The sequence below is a fragment of the Penicillium atrosanguineum genome (genome assembly GCF_028827265.1).
Source record: "Penicillium atrosanguineum strain IBT 20685 chromosome Unknown utg000008l_segment0_segment0, whole genome shotgun sequence".
NCBI classification, from domain to species: domain Eukaryota; kingdom Fungi; phylum Ascomycota; class Eurotiomycetes; order Eurotiales; family Aspergillaceae; genus Penicillium; species Penicillium atrosanguineum.
This window is the reverse complement of record NW_026623140.1, coordinates 3,623,487-3,638,107: the sequence shown is the minus strand read 5'-3', so window position 1 is coordinate 3,638,107 and position 14,621 is coordinate 3,623,487. Positions and strand designations below refer to the sequence as shown.

Here is a 14,621-nt window from a genome sequence, read left to right as displayed (position 1 = left end):
TTGAGGTCGAGTTCTTGAAAATGTTCTTAAAAGAGGGCAAAGTGATATTGACGAGAGTAGTTAGCGTAAAGAAATAATTCCATGAAATAAAAGAGAGAGTGAGTCGGCGTAAGGAAAGTGAGCGTCCGGGTAGCGGAGGATTTGGCAGGAAAACGTGAGGGGATGCACTCTCTTCACGCGCTTTTCTACCTGTATTCACCTCTAGAGGATTAATAAACTCCCTTATAGTTAATAGGCTCACCAATGTAGGAAACATAAGATATGATGATTAGCTTTAAACAATTTGAAGAGCTATCTGTGGGTATCATGACATTACAAAAAGAGAAGGACAAGAAAATGGAGAACATTGGGCCAAAAAACAGTATCGTTCACAGGCAAAATTGGCCTTAACCACTTATTATCATTAAATGACTACGAGGGCCGCGCGATGACTTTGCAAATCCAGAAATAGTGCATCATATCATAAGCCCTGCGTGGCATTGGCCTGTTGCGGTGAATACCGTTTTCGCGCCCCTTTCCCTCCACATCAGCCACCATCCAGGCGACCAGGTTCACCACCTACCCCGAATGTGGGCAATTGGAACCCACGTCGGTGTGCTGTAGAGGAGCAAATGGCATGAAAGGGGAGCGAAATATGATGGTAGAAGGCATACAGTTGGAAACATTTGAATGCTGGGGAATGTTCGCGGGGTTGACTCCTGGTTGTTGGCAGTTTGGAATATTTGGGAAAATGAATACAAGGAAAAGATCCAAGAAGAGGTCTTCAAGGTAATTTACACATTCAATTTAAAATATCTTATAAACACGTAATTATTACTGATTCCACCGAGCAAAATGTGTTTTTATACATGCCCCTAATCACTGCTGTGCATAGATGTATTTGTCCGGCCTGTTTGGAAAACCCTGCGACTAGCAAGCAAACAGGATCGAAGCTGAATGAATGTGGACATGATGGATTTGGTTATATATGTCCTGTATCTCTTCGTATCTACTGCTCTAGCGGCCACTGGCAACTCTGACATATCGCCGTACAGGGATAAGACAGAGTCTATTAAAATTCTTTCTCTCTCGCATAGAACGCTTGCAATAAAATGGCAAATAGGGCGTTAAATATCGGCCATAACCGATTCCACGATGTTGCGTTTGTATTGGGACAAAGCACGGTCCTTCTTCTGCATCTGTGCTCGCAGCTTGAGGTATCTTTGTCTCCAGGTTGTTTCGGAGACAGTATGTTTCAGATCTTCTTCTTCAAAATCAAATTCGGCTGTGAGATTATCCCCAGTGGCTTCGGGAGGGTGTGTTGTTATCATAGTCCCACTGAAAGAGCCAGAAATTGCTGTGGGTCGGTTTTGAGTTCCAATGGCGATCTGCATAGACAAATGACATGATTGGCTGTACTCGAGCGAGACGGTGAATTTTGTTCCGTTATTAGATGCCTGAGTCCCGCTACCGGCATGGGTAGTTGTAGAATTGGAATGGGCATTTATAACGATCATTACCGGATTAGGTGCTGGATTATCGAAGTGATGGCCGACACCGAGGTAGAAAGCCAGAAGAGGAAATGGAAGACCACCTGGCAGATGCGAATGCATGGTCAAAAAGCTTGCCACCATTTCTGAAGCCAGACCATGGGCTTCTTCAGGATTCAGGGGTACCGCCCTCCCTGTAATACGAGCTTGGGGAAGCTCATAGGATAAAGCGCGAATTATTTCATTCGTAGGGATGATTGAGTCGGAACGCTCAAGGCCTTGGCTCTCAACGGGGACTCCTTTATCACCAGGTTGAGGGTCTTGAGGTCCCTCCGCTTGCGGTATGTCTGCACCATTTACTCCATTGACCAACAGCGTCGGGGGTGTTGCTAACCTCACAGGGGCTCCCAGATGTTGAGGAACCTGCAACTGAAGCTTACCCGGTCTTCCATTGTTGGCTGGGGTGGGTGAATGGTTGTAAGAGGTTGGGATTGAAGTTGAAGAGTTGTGGTCAACCGGGAATGGAGAAGATAGAACGTTAGATCCTTGCGGAATTTGTGAAGATTCTCGACTAGGGTTGACTTGAAAGGTGGAGAATGACCCTGATACCGATGGCTTACTGGGTGGCCTCCCTCGACTCTTGCCAGTCGATGAGCCATTGTTACTCGGCCACGCAGATGAAACAGCCGGGCCATGTCGCCGTCGAATACGGTTCCTTTCGCTCAAAGATGGCGTGACAGCCGACATCGGCTCAGCTGACATTATAACATCAGCAGGTTGGTTTCCTCTTGGAATGATAGCTGACTGGGGATAATCAGCTGGCGATGTGTCTCGCTCTGGGAGCCTCCAGCGAAGTTCTTGTCCGTGTTGGTCTGATGCACCCGCCTGGGGAAATGCAGAGGACGCCGTCATCCATGGATCGTGGCCATCAGTGTCAGGGTATGCACTGAAAGGAATAGCGCTCTGTGGAAATGTAACCGAGTGGTCCTGAAAGCTTCCCTGGTGCAACGCTGCCACAGAAGTGTCTAGCTGGGGCCTTTTGGTAACTTTTTCCTCTTCAAGTTCTTTTTCCTCGGCTCTCTTTCTGCCACGTTTAGGCTTCCACTGAGGAACCAAAGCTCGCAGCGCCAAATCCTCCTCCAGTGGTACGCCGTCGCGGGATTCGCTCACGAAAGGGCCGGAGGGTGGAAGCTGAGTGTAGTACGCATGAGGATGACCCAAGCAATACTCGAAGAAAGCATCTACGTGCATAGCACGCATCCATCGCTATCCAGAATTAGAAGCAATCCAACGGTGACGAGAGTCGGAACCTACCTTGAGCCTGACAGCATACTGCTGAACCTTCTGAGTACTTTGCTTCTTTTCCATTGAAGGAGGTTCCACTCCGAGCTCGATTGCCAACTGGATCCACGTTTTGAGCTCTTTGTTATCAAGCCTGCGGATGAGCTCAAATAAACGGAAGACACTAAAGCTTTTGCCGTCGCTGCGTGGAGGGCAGCGAAAGGTCTTCCTCAGCTCGGAGGTATCAACAGAGGAAGGGACATTAGGGTTGCAATACAAAATAAACATAACGTAAGTATCATCAATTGTCTCGTCAGTCACATCTCTAGAGGGTAATACCCGGGATTCTGCTTGATCCGTAGGATCCTTCATTTGATGCTGACGCATGACCTCGAAGAGTGGTGGAGACATGGACGGACCGCAGCGAGCAGCCAAAGATGAAGGTATCGCAGAGCGTATTCCCCTCGGAGATGACTGTAGGCTCCTCGGAGTTCCTTTGCGATGTAGCGGGGGTGATTTATTCAGTTCTGCTTGACTTCGAGCACTTCCCAACGAAGAAGCACTTTGGAGGGCGGATTCCAGGGTGGATGGGTATCTCGCATACTGCTGGATCACCATCTGGGGAGGACCAACATCATTTCGGCTTGAATGATCACTCGATTCCATCACGGGGAATGTGGTTTCCATTCCGATGCCGGGACGGCTGCCAACCCCCGATCACAGAACGGGAAAAGCAAGCGCAACGTAGACCGACGATCATGAGTTTCATCGATCACATCAGTCGGTTCCACACTATTGTACACTCAGGGCTGACAATAAACGTGTACGACCCAAGTAGAAAGATAAACCCGTCAGACATCCCGAGAGGGTGTCGAGGTGGCTGGAAGCGCCATTTGAGCTCCGAAGCTGAGATTCTATTTTGGTCCCATCTAGTGCTGCCCTTTCTGGCTTAGCTTCTGGCCTGAGGGCGGGGGTTTTTGCCTGGCCCGTAGTCACGTGGTACCCTAGTCCTCATCTGGCTTAGTCTGATATCATCGGCTTATCGATAACGGGTGATCGTTCCTGCCGTTGCATCCGCCTTGAAAGCCAGGTTCCTTTCAACTGTCGGAATGTTTTATATGCAACCAATCAACGATATCAAAAGCTCTGTTCTTGTATTACCCCTGATTCTGCCAATTTATAGGGGGATTCTAGATTACATAAGTAATAAACATGAAGGATAATTATATCTCCGGTCCACCGCGGTATTCGTATTGACACACCCCCTCAGCGGTCTCAGGCGTCCTGAGATTGCTGGAATGCATCCAATTCGCACGAAACCGTGGTCTTTGCAAAACAGCCTCTGATTTCCTCTTTAGGACTAGTCAATCAGGTGACTTATATCCACCATATTCAGCAACCTGACGAAATTGTCATGTTTTTGTCGCGGGAGCACCTTGGTGAGTCCATCGGCCACCATACTTGCGGTAGGTGTCCATCTAATGGCGATTCGACCTGCCCTGACCTCTTGGCGTAGCCAGTGGTGGTGTATATCCACATGTCGGAGCTTGGTGTCAAACACCACGTCGTCTCCTTGGAGCAGACCAATTGCTCGCTCATTGTCGCACTGAATGGTGATGATATGGGAGGGTATGAAGCCCACATGCCCAAGTAGTCTCCTCCACCATTGGAGGTGCTTACCTGCATCAGACAAACCCAATAGTTCAGCTTCAGTGGTGGAAGTAGTCACTGTACGTTGCTTGGTAGCCTTCCAATCCACGGGGCCACCGTACACCTGACATATATATCCTGCTGAACTCTTCCGGTCTTCATGGTCACCGTACGATGCATCACTTGCAAGCCGCACAGATTCAAGTCCGCTATTCTGGCAATACTCGATGGCGAGGTATCGCGTGGTGTAGAGGTATGATAGCGCTCTGTCTGCAGCATGATGATGTTGAGGGCCGGGGTTGGTAAGGAACTGCGCCAACTTTGCCATTGCCTTTGCAGCGTCCGGACGAGTGATCGTGGTTGCATATCCACCAGATCCAACCTTCTGTTGATAAAGATGGATCTCTCTGGGTGTTGCAATGCCCTCGTATGGCTTCAGCTCCTCAACTGGAAGCGGGGTGAACACTGGTGCACGTTCAGTGAGGTTATACCGCATAGCTACACTGGTAATGTAGCTATCCTGGCATAGCCAGAGCTTCCTTTGCTTCCGGTCTCTGATGATCCGAATATTCAGAAACCAGCCTGCATCGCCATGATCAGTGAGCTCCCAGTGGTCTTCGAGATCCCGTTCGAGCTTCTGCGCTCGTTCTCTTGCTGACCGGTGACTAGCAATTAATATATCATCGACATAGAAGAATACAAGGATTCCTTCGCCTACGAAGACACATGGATCCTCAGGGACTTGTCGCAACCCGAGCTTCTGCAGGACGCCCGCTGCTTCCTGCTGCCACAGGCGCGGCGATATACGCAACCCGTACAAAGCTCGGTGGAGCTTCCAGCACTTCCCTGGGGATTCAAAACCTTCTGGCATCCTCGTGTATGTCTCCTTGTTTAGTTTGCTGTTCAGGAATGCCGTCACCGCGTCCCGCTGTCGTAGATCAAGGTCAAATGCTGCGACCAAGGCAAAGATCATACGTGCCGTACGTGCTGCAAGCGTTGCAGCTCGCTTCTCTTCGGATGAGATCGTTTCTAGGTCGCCACGTACACAGATACGTGCTTTTAGCTTCAAGAGGTAACCGTCCTGATCAAATTTATAGGCGAATACCCAAAGCAGGGGAAGGATTTGCTTGCCTCTATCTTTTGGTCTTTCCACCACATCGTACGTCTCTTTCTGTGCCAGAGAGTCGAGTTCTTTCCTCATTGCTGCGAGGAAACCTTCCTGGAAGGGATGGTTTATGACATCCTTCCAGTGCTTCGGTGGTTCTGGAAGGTCATCGCGATGACGACGGCTATCTGGTTTCTCTGCGTATAACCCTGCCGCAAAAGCATGAAGGAAGGCCGGTGGTTCTTCTTCTTCATCAATCCTTGTTGTATATGCTGCATAATCATTGTCCTGTCGTGCTCGACGCGTCCTTCGGCCGCTCACAATGTTGTCTGCATTCACGTCGCCGTTGATGTCCCGTGGCGCTCTTTCCCTTGCCAGTTCTGTCTGCAATTGTTGTTCAAGCTCGTCCTCCACACTTACCTCTCTCTGGTGATGATCTGTGTCGGTTTGTTCGATGCACTCGATGGCTTCTGGGGCCTGGTCTCGCACGACTGGTTCTGGGTCGGTTTCCACCCCCTGACCAGGGTCCGGAGCCTCTTCGTCCGGTGGTGTCGGTGGTAATGGGGGAGAATTTCATCAGGGAAAGCGCCAGGCACCTCTCTTTGCGCTAGGGAAGAGACGGTTTTTCGGCTGAAAAGACGATTATGGTCTTCCGTCTCCTCCACCCCCTGACCTATGGTAGGTCGGTCTATATCATCGTCATTCCGAGAGTCTCTTCGCTCTGGTAGCGTACCAGTTTCCTCAGGCATTATCCCGGTAGTGATCGATGTCTGCATCGCCTTCTGGACTTCTGTTCTATCCAGTTCCTGCGGTTCCTTGATAAGTGGCAGTGGGATAGGCTGATAATGCGCGAACTCGGGTGAATACTTTCGGGATTCATCGAATACCGCATCGCGAATAAACCGCACTTTGCCGGACTGTGGAAACCAGATCTTCCACACATTTGAGGCCATATATCCAACCAGGAAGCCGACTTCTGCGCGTGGATTCATCTTGTCCGATTGGATTTGTTTCTGGATACGGCAATATGCGAGGCTTCCGTACAGTCTAACATTCGATAGGTTGATCTTCGGCATTCGATCGCCAGCGAAGTCCTTTCGAACCTCTTCCCATGGCACAACCCAACGATTCTCGGTGGAGATATACGTTGGTGTTCTATTCAGGAGCCACACTGCTGCTTGTGCAGCTTCGGGCCAGAGGTCTTTTGGAAGCTTTCCTTCAAGCATCAGCATCCTCATTCTAAGGATGATCACACCTCCTGCTCTCTCGGCGTACCCGTTCATCTCTGGGTGTGCCGGTGGGCTATGATATACGACGATTCCATCGGAGGTAAGACTCCATTCTGCGGACCGTCCTGCAGCTTTCTCATTGTCATAGTGGAATGCTTTGATCGGCAAATCCCACCAATTCTTTGCAAGCTGGACAAACTGGTTAATCGCGAGCTGACATTGACTCTTCAGCTCGTGGGTAGATATCCAGTGAAACCTGATACCTTCAATAACAAAGTGCGATATCCATCGATGACCATTGTACGCCACTGGTAGCTGGATTAAATCGAAATGCACTCTTCCAAAGCGCCCAAAGGTGCGTCCAACTGGCCTTCTTGACACCTGTCGGGGTGCATTGCCTAGTTGACATGTCTCGCATAGTGCTTCTTCTTCGTTCCCGTCCTCAATAGTCACTCCATCGACCATCGAAGCTAGTTTGTGCACTGTCTTGTGATTTATATGCGCGAAACGACGATGCCAGAGGTTTGCTGAAGCCCTCGCTTCGAGTGGCTTCTCTGATGATCGCACAGCGTGTGCATGGGGATATACGACTTCCTCTGGTTCGTCGAATAGCCAGAGATTCATACTATCCCATAGGTGCACGCTCACTATAGGTCGGTTGTCGGTGTCGACAATGCAGTTGGATTTCTGGCACCATCTACCGCCTTTCTTCAACAATGCAGCGTATGAGACCAAGTTGGTGTGGAAGCCCGGTGAATAGAGTGCATCACTTAGGGATATTACTCTCTTCTTGCCTGTTTCGGGGTTTCTTCCAATGAGTTTGACCGTACCACGTGCGATGACTTCTGTGCTGCTATCTCCGGTTGCGAGAGTTGTTTCGTACGGTTCAAGGCTGATGAACCGACTCTTATCGTTGCAGATGTGCCTTGAAGCTCCAGTGTCCAGTATCCAACGGTCTTGGATGGTTGATCTAGCCTTATGGCTTGCTGAGAAAACTTCGGCACTGATTTGTGGCGACTGCGTCAGGAAACACATATCAACCGGATCTTCTTTCGGGATGTCTGTACGGGCACTATTTGTCCGTTCGTGCACTGCATGCGCGGAGTCTTGAGGCTTCTGTTTGACCTCATTCGCGTCTTTGACTACCTTCTCGACCCATTTCTTCCATGCAGGATCCGCTGCAAAGTTCTTCTTGATCTTCTGAAGCGTCTCATCGTTTGGCTTGAACCAGGAAGGTCGGGCGGCCTCATTCAGGGCATAGCACGTTGCAACCCGATGCCGATGGTTCGTGCGTCCGCATGGGCATGGTCGTTTATCAAAAGGAAGAGGGGTCGGCTTTGGCGTCTCTTCTGTTTCTTCCTCATGATCCTGCCAGGTAGAGAATGATCCCTTCAGTTCTGATGATGACGACTGCTTGGGACCGATCTCTCGATACATTGCGCGGAATGATTCAATCAGGTCTCTGGTGTCGTACGGCTTTCTATCCATAACAATCTCTTGATATCTAGCCTGCCACCAGATAGGTAACACCTCTTTCACTGCTTGCAAGAAGTCCCTATTCGCACTTTTGACTTCTTCAAGATGAAGGCTAACAGCTTGCTCTCTTAGGGTGTCCCATATCGATAACCACTGATCGATATTCCCCTTTGGCTTCTGTACGGCGAATAACCTCCACTTCATGCGAATTTCCTCCTCATACGCGCTGGAGCGGGCAAAGCGAGACTTTAGGTACACCAGGCGGTCGTACGGCGTCTCATAATCGATCAATGCAAGATGGTGGATAGGATCAAGGAAGGAGATAATATATTCATTCACGTCATCCAGTCCCTTGATCTGTTTCTCCCACTTTGCATATGCGACTTTATAGACGTCCATACGGTCTCGCCACTCCTTTCTTTCCTCTGTATCCCCATCTTCAGGGTACTCCGGCTCGTACGGTTCTCTCAAACCTCTCGGACGGTCTTCTTTCTCGATATCTGGGTCACATAAGTCCCAGACTCGCTTCTGTTTCGCATACAGTTTTACGCGGGCAAACCACGTGCGCCACTGCGGCGAATCCTTCAGTTTATCGCCCTTCATGGCGGAGAGGATGGATACTGCCTCCATTGCGGTGTTCCGGTCGAAGGAATACCCTCAGGGGGGGATGTCGTCTGTTGTATTGGTTGGTTCAGGTTGGTTCAGGGGTCGAGGGTCGAGTATGGTCGACGGATGTGTTTCCTGGTGATATAGCAATATCAATTGCTTCCTTATTCACCCACAAATGCCTCTATATGATGCGAACCGGGCTCATAACTGTCGGAATGTTTTATATGCAACCAATCAACGATATCAAAAGCTCTGTTCTTGTATTACCCCTGATTCTGCCAATTTATAGGGGGATTCTAGATTACATAAGTAATAAACATGAAGGATAATTATATCTCCGGTCCACCGCGGTATTCGTATTGACATCAACTATCAATTTAAGCCCGGTCTCGTCCCTGGAACATACTGCAGCATATTTGTGGTAGTCGCCCTGATTGCGCATGTCCTCAAACGATGTTTGCTGCATGCCCACATCTAAGATAGTGTTCCCCACTTCGCCATGGCTCCATCGCGCTCCGGTCCGCGCGCCAGGCCCCATCGCCCCATCCGTCAAAACCGTACGCGAGTTCAAACCTATCATGAGAGCACATCAGAAGACGATGCCAATCTTGATGCGGATGCCGAGTATGGCAGATCTCGCCGTCCCTCGCTCACTTTGCGACCTCGTGATATACCCCCATCTTATCGCGAAGAGTCGACCGATGCAGACTGGGGTGACATACCCGATGAGAGTGATGCTGAATCATATGACATGGCTCCTGTCGACCCCCCAGATCAATCAATGATTGCTTCCCAAGCAATTACTGAGCCGATGCCTCGACTTGCGAACGCTCCGAGGCGTCGGGCTGTTCGGCGCACGGCTCCTTCGCAATCATCAAAGCCTAAACGACGCCGGACGATAAAGAACGAACCAGGGAAGCCTTTGAGAAAGCGACAGAAGGCAGAAACAAACGACGATATCATTTTGGGCTCTGGAGTCATCCCTCCGTGGCAGACGCTGCCATACCAAGTCTTGTTTGACATATTCCTTCGAGCATCCTACCCGCTGCTCAACGAACAGCAGTCGGTCCGAACTGACTCGGTCAAATGGCTTGTAAATGTGGCACTGTTATGTCGAGCCTTCCATGAGCCCGCTCTTGCAGCTCTCTACCACACTCCCCCTCTGCTTCCTACCTTCAAGAGCCATAGCCTGCTGAAACTTCTCTCCATGCCGTCAAGTTCATGTACACTGAACTACGCTGCAAAAATAAAAGAGCTTCATGTCGACGTGGAACAGGTTCTTCTTTACAAGAGTGGTCCCACATTGGGCTACTTCGACCTTTCTCGGTTAGTTGAGAGAACACCCCAGGTTCAGACTTTGCGACTGTACCATAAAGATGACGATACTGTCGGAATACCGCCGTGGAATATCACACCGTCAAAGTGGCTATATTCGAATCCTTTGTTCGCAGCAATTGATCAAGCTGGGCTCGTTCTTCGCAGTTGGGATTGGAATGCTCGATTTCTTCCAACATCCGAACTATTACCGTTCATGTTAGAGAAGCATCTGCGCCCTGCCTTTCAGGGATTGAAGAAAATCCGACTGCTTCATCTTGGTGACGGTGATCCCGAAGACCTGACCATTCAAGAAGTCGCACTTGCTACATCTCTCCAAGCACTTCCTGAGATTGAGCACCTGGACCTCATTGAGTGCACTGTGGTCAAAGACAGTTTCCTACCGCGACTTCCTATGACCATCCGCTCACTCACCCTGTCCAACTGCGACCGTATCTACTCCAAATCGTTTCTGGAGTTCATGAAGTCTCACGGCCAACATCTGCGAGAATTGTGTTTGAGTCACAACCGGCATCTGAACATGGCGTTTAGCACCGACCTCGCTCTCTATTGCCCAAAGCTGAGAAGGTTCAAGATGGACATTTCCATTCATGATGTGTCTACCTACCATGACACTGAGCCTCATTTCACTGAGCTCATCAAGGAGTCCGAGATACCGACATGGCCAGAAAGTCTGCAGGAGATCGAATTAATCCAACTCCGACGGTTGGATCATAGCACGGCAGAATCATTCTTCATGTCATTGATCGATTCCGCCCCGAAACTGCCAGACCTTCGAAAACTGGTAATTAGCGCGATTCTTAGGATTCCCTGGCGTGATCGTGCGCACTTCCGTGAGCGATGGATCAGCCGCCTGGAAAAAACCTTTTTGCGACACAGTCAACCCCCAAACCCAAATCTACGCTCCCTCCGCAAGCGAGAGCTAAATAACATTCCCCCTAAATTTGATAAAGCCGAGGTCACTTCGCGTCCGGGCACTGCTGGCAGTGAGCTCTCAACCCCTTCTAAACGCCACAGTTCGCGGTTGGCCGAGGGCAAGGCCTCAGAGGCCCACGAAAACTCCGAGGTGACTTCATTTGACTTATCTCGATTTGATGAAAACGATGTGCAAGGAATGTGCGACGTGGTATCGATTCGAATTGACAACCAACGACCTAGCGATATGCAATTTAACGAAAATGACTTCCTTGATGATGAACCGAGCGACGACTCGGACTGGAATGGTGACAATTACGAAGATTGAGGCCGGAACCCCTGGCGACGATATCCTTTTCTTCCTCGAGTATTAATAACCTGGCTTATTTATCGGCGCGATCTTTTTCAGGGCGTCATACATGGGATAGTTTAGGATACTAGTTAGAGGGTGCGGTCTTTTCTCTTTTTTTTTATTCTTATTCACGTCCTGTCTTATCACAAAATTACGGGGAATCAGGGAATAGGGGTATGGGTATGAGAGGGCTAGGTTATAAAATTCCACTAGAAATGTACAACAGATCCAAAAGCGTGATCGCCAAGCCAAGCCTCAGTGCCCCACAGGATCCTCTTAGCGCGTTCTTAATCGCAGCACATCCCTTTTACCATGCCACCTGGTGTCTCTTTGCCTATCACCTACAATGGCGCGAGATGCCCCTGCAGATACCGCAGGCCCGTCATCTCCCCCGCCTCAACTTCCTGAAGGATGGTAAGCCCGCTCTACAATCTGGCTTTCTGCCCAATATTAACGACACCTCAGGCTGGCGCAATGGGAGGGAGTCCAGCGCAAGTGGTACTACGTCCAGCGAACGACTGGCAAATCGCAATGGGAGATTCCAACTGAGCCAGTTGTACTGACGCCATCGACAACACCCATATCTATCGGCACTGGTCCTTCGCAAGCACCACCCTCGAGACCATCAACAAACAGCCCGCAAGTTAGGCAGGAAAACACACTGGCTGAGCGGATAGGCTCTTTGGCGGACGGCGCGAGAATTTCCGTATGGAGTTTAACTCGTCATGTCTGCGAGAACGTTGCAAGAGTGGCACTGATGGCTGGTTAGAGCTCTATGGATGCCCAGCTTAATGCGCAATCTCAAAACCCCCCGCATGGGTCCTCGGAGACGGGATGGTATACGAACCAACTCGGGCAACACTTCCTATATCACCATGGGCAACGCCTCGTACCTGGTCATGGCGGGTATAACGCGGTATGCTGGATGTTTCAAGTCTTGAGAACAGTGGATGTCGCTAATGGCCTTCGAGGAATCACAGCAGCGGGGTTATTCTCAAAACACGGGTATGGGTCCAACGGGGGCTTATTCGAATCACCCTCAGCAAGTTATGGGTCAACAGGCCTTCGGACAGCCATACCTTAGGACACACTGGGTCGGCAATGGAGACGGCGCTCAGGGTCAATCAGGTTCCTACAACCTGGACCATACCAATAACCCATACCAAGGTCATGCTCCGGGACCCATCCCATTCCGCCAACAGTCGGCACAAGGTGCTGCTGCGGGCCATTTGCCTAACCCCGGATCTGAACACCGCCCGTCTGAACCTGCATGGCAGGTGTCACATCAACCCGTTCTTTCGAACCCCGGGTCGCAGTGGACGGGCTCTTCAAATCTACCACAGCTTTATTTTGGCTCACAATATACGCCACAGGCTATGGGTAGCTCTACGAGTAACATGGCTCCCCAATCTTCGCATTTCTCAAATCCTTTGAACCTAAGCGGCGAGCCCAGTGACGGCCGAACAGGACCTGAACCCATGCACGGGTCATTCAATACTCATTCCGGGGGCCAGTTACAGTCACCCATGGGGTATCCACTAGACGGAAGTCATTCCCAACAGGTTGCATCTTTTTATCAGCAAGGCTTCTCAGATCAAGCTGCAGGGGCACATTCTGCACAGGGCTATCAGTCGCAGCCTTCGAGTGCACACGGGCAATACCACAGTACTAGCATGGCACGAGCACAATCTGGACCTGGCTTTGGCGCGCTCGGCTTTCCCGCTGTCCCCGATACGCACGGCAATTCTCACCAGTATCAGAACCCCCTTGTTCAGGTAGGGGCTCAACAGTACTTGCCTCAGCAGCAAGCTGACCACCTTGGCGCCACCCACCAATACCATCCTGGCCCCCCGACAGTCCAACAAGGCCAACGCTCGGGTGCCCCAGCTTCCTCGCGGATAGCAACATCAGATCCTCAATTCATCAGCGGCCCCTGGGCATCATCGACTCCACCCAGCTCCGGGGCGGGGCAGCCATCTCAGCAGGGCTGAAATGCCGACCGGGTGTTCAACTTAGGAGAAATGAAGGATATGACCGGTTTCCTCAATCATTGATTTGCCGTGCTCCCCCTTACTTGATTCTGCCATAGATTTTACCCCATGATCAGCCTCGATGTGTTTCTGTTCTCTGTGTTAATTAGCATGTACCTCAATGTTTTCGGGGCTGTTATTCTTCATCTCGCCTCTTTCCCAGTAGATATCCATCGAGCACACAAAATGTACGCGTGTTTCCTTGACTGAAAAGCCAAGTCTATTCTAGTCAAGATGTGTATGGCCTCGTCTAGTCTGGTCACTGTATACACGTATGCCTCGCCCGCCGTACGTCTCACGATCTTTCAAGACATCGAGATCTAGCTTTCGCTGCCAGGTCATAACACAGAGAATTGACTTGTGTAAAGCGAGCACAGAGTGGCTTTCCGCCAATGCAGATACGAAAAGATGTGGTTGACATGACGCGCAGCAGTTGTAGCGGAAGTTCCAAAGTTGAAAGTACAATGCGGATTGCAAGAGAAAGCACCTCTATAATATGGATATACAGTTCCGACTAAGGAGGGTCTGATTCAGGGTTTACCTCATTTGCTTGTGTTCTGACCATGGTTGACCACTGACAGCTAGTCAAATTATCAAAATCAGGCTATGCATATTTCTTACAGACCAATGCTACAGTATCCAATGTGCAGGACATCTTGATCGCTACAAGGCGAAGGCCTTTTGTCGGGCCTTCCATATCTTTTACTCCGCAACACGGATCTAAAAGATTGGGTAATATCCTCGATGGAATGGCGTAAGTCTGAAGAGGAGGAAGTACACTGGGATCGGAGGTTGCGGAAGTGAAAGACATTCGATGAGTTTTCCTCGATGAGGTTCTCATGTTGAAACGGAAGACATTCTCGCTGTCCAGAGTTCTCTTTGCCAAATAATATCTTTGCTTGACCTTAGAACTGATTGTTTCATTCGAGAGGAATTCGCTTCAGCCTCATTCTTCGCAGACATAAACATCCAAGCTCAAGCGGGACGTCCCATTTTCGGTGAGTTAATTCTGGTCCTCCTGGGTCCTGCTCCCGAGAAATCCTCTTTCCTGGCATTCGTGACCTGGTATAAAAACCCACGTTCGTCAACCTATCTTCTTTCCATCTTCACTCCATCATCGACTTTCGTCAGCTCATAGTCAATTACATTCTGAACTCTGTTAGTCTCTCT

General features: G+C 50.0%; 4 protein-coding genes across 4 annotated transcripts; 2 read left to right on the top strand and 2 right to left on the bottom strand.

Moving 5' to 3' along the window:
- Positions 1-1,106: 1,106 nt before the first annotated feature.
- On the bottom strand, positions 1,107-3,161 carry abp2 (putative ARS binding protein Abp2; the record flags this gene model as incomplete). The annotated part of the gene is made up of 2 exons (XM_056890963.1): positions 1,107-2,735; positions 2,784-3,161. 2 exons carry the CDS (start codon positions 3,159-3,161, stop codon positions 1,107-1,109), a joined length of 2,007 nt encoding a protein of 668 aa, XP_056737454.1.
- A 949-nt stretch (positions 3,162-4,110) lies between these two features.
- Positions 4,111-8,840, bottom strand: N7443_010906 (uncharacterized protein; the record flags this gene model as incomplete). Its single annotated transcript, XM_056890962.1, has 2 exons — positions 4,111-5,875; positions 5,926-8,840. 2 exons carry the CDS (start codon positions 8,838-8,840, stop codon positions 4,111-4,113), a joined length of 4,680 nt encoding a protein of 1,559 aa, XP_056737453.1.
- Positions 8,841-9,318: 478 nt separating this feature from the next.
- On the top strand, positions 9,319-11,397 carry N7443_010905 (uncharacterized protein; the record flags this gene model as incomplete). The annotated part of the gene is made up of 1 exon (XM_056890961.1): positions 9,319-11,397. The coding sequence occupies one exon, from the start codon at positions 9,319-9,321 to the stop codon at positions 11,395-11,397; it is 2,079 nt and encodes a 692-aa protein (XP_056737452.1).
- A 370-nt stretch (positions 11,398-11,767) lies between these two features.
- On the top strand, positions 11,768-13,412 carry N7443_010904 (WW domain-containing protein; the record flags this gene model as incomplete). Its single annotated transcript, XM_056890960.1, has 4 exons — positions 11,768-11,835; positions 11,887-12,127; positions 12,191-12,337; positions 12,393-13,412. The coding sequence occupies 4 exons, from the start codon at positions 11,768-11,770 to the stop codon at positions 13,410-13,412; spliced, it is 1,476 nt and encodes a 491-aa protein (XP_056737451.1).
- Positions 13,413-14,621: the final 1,209 nt, after the last annotated feature.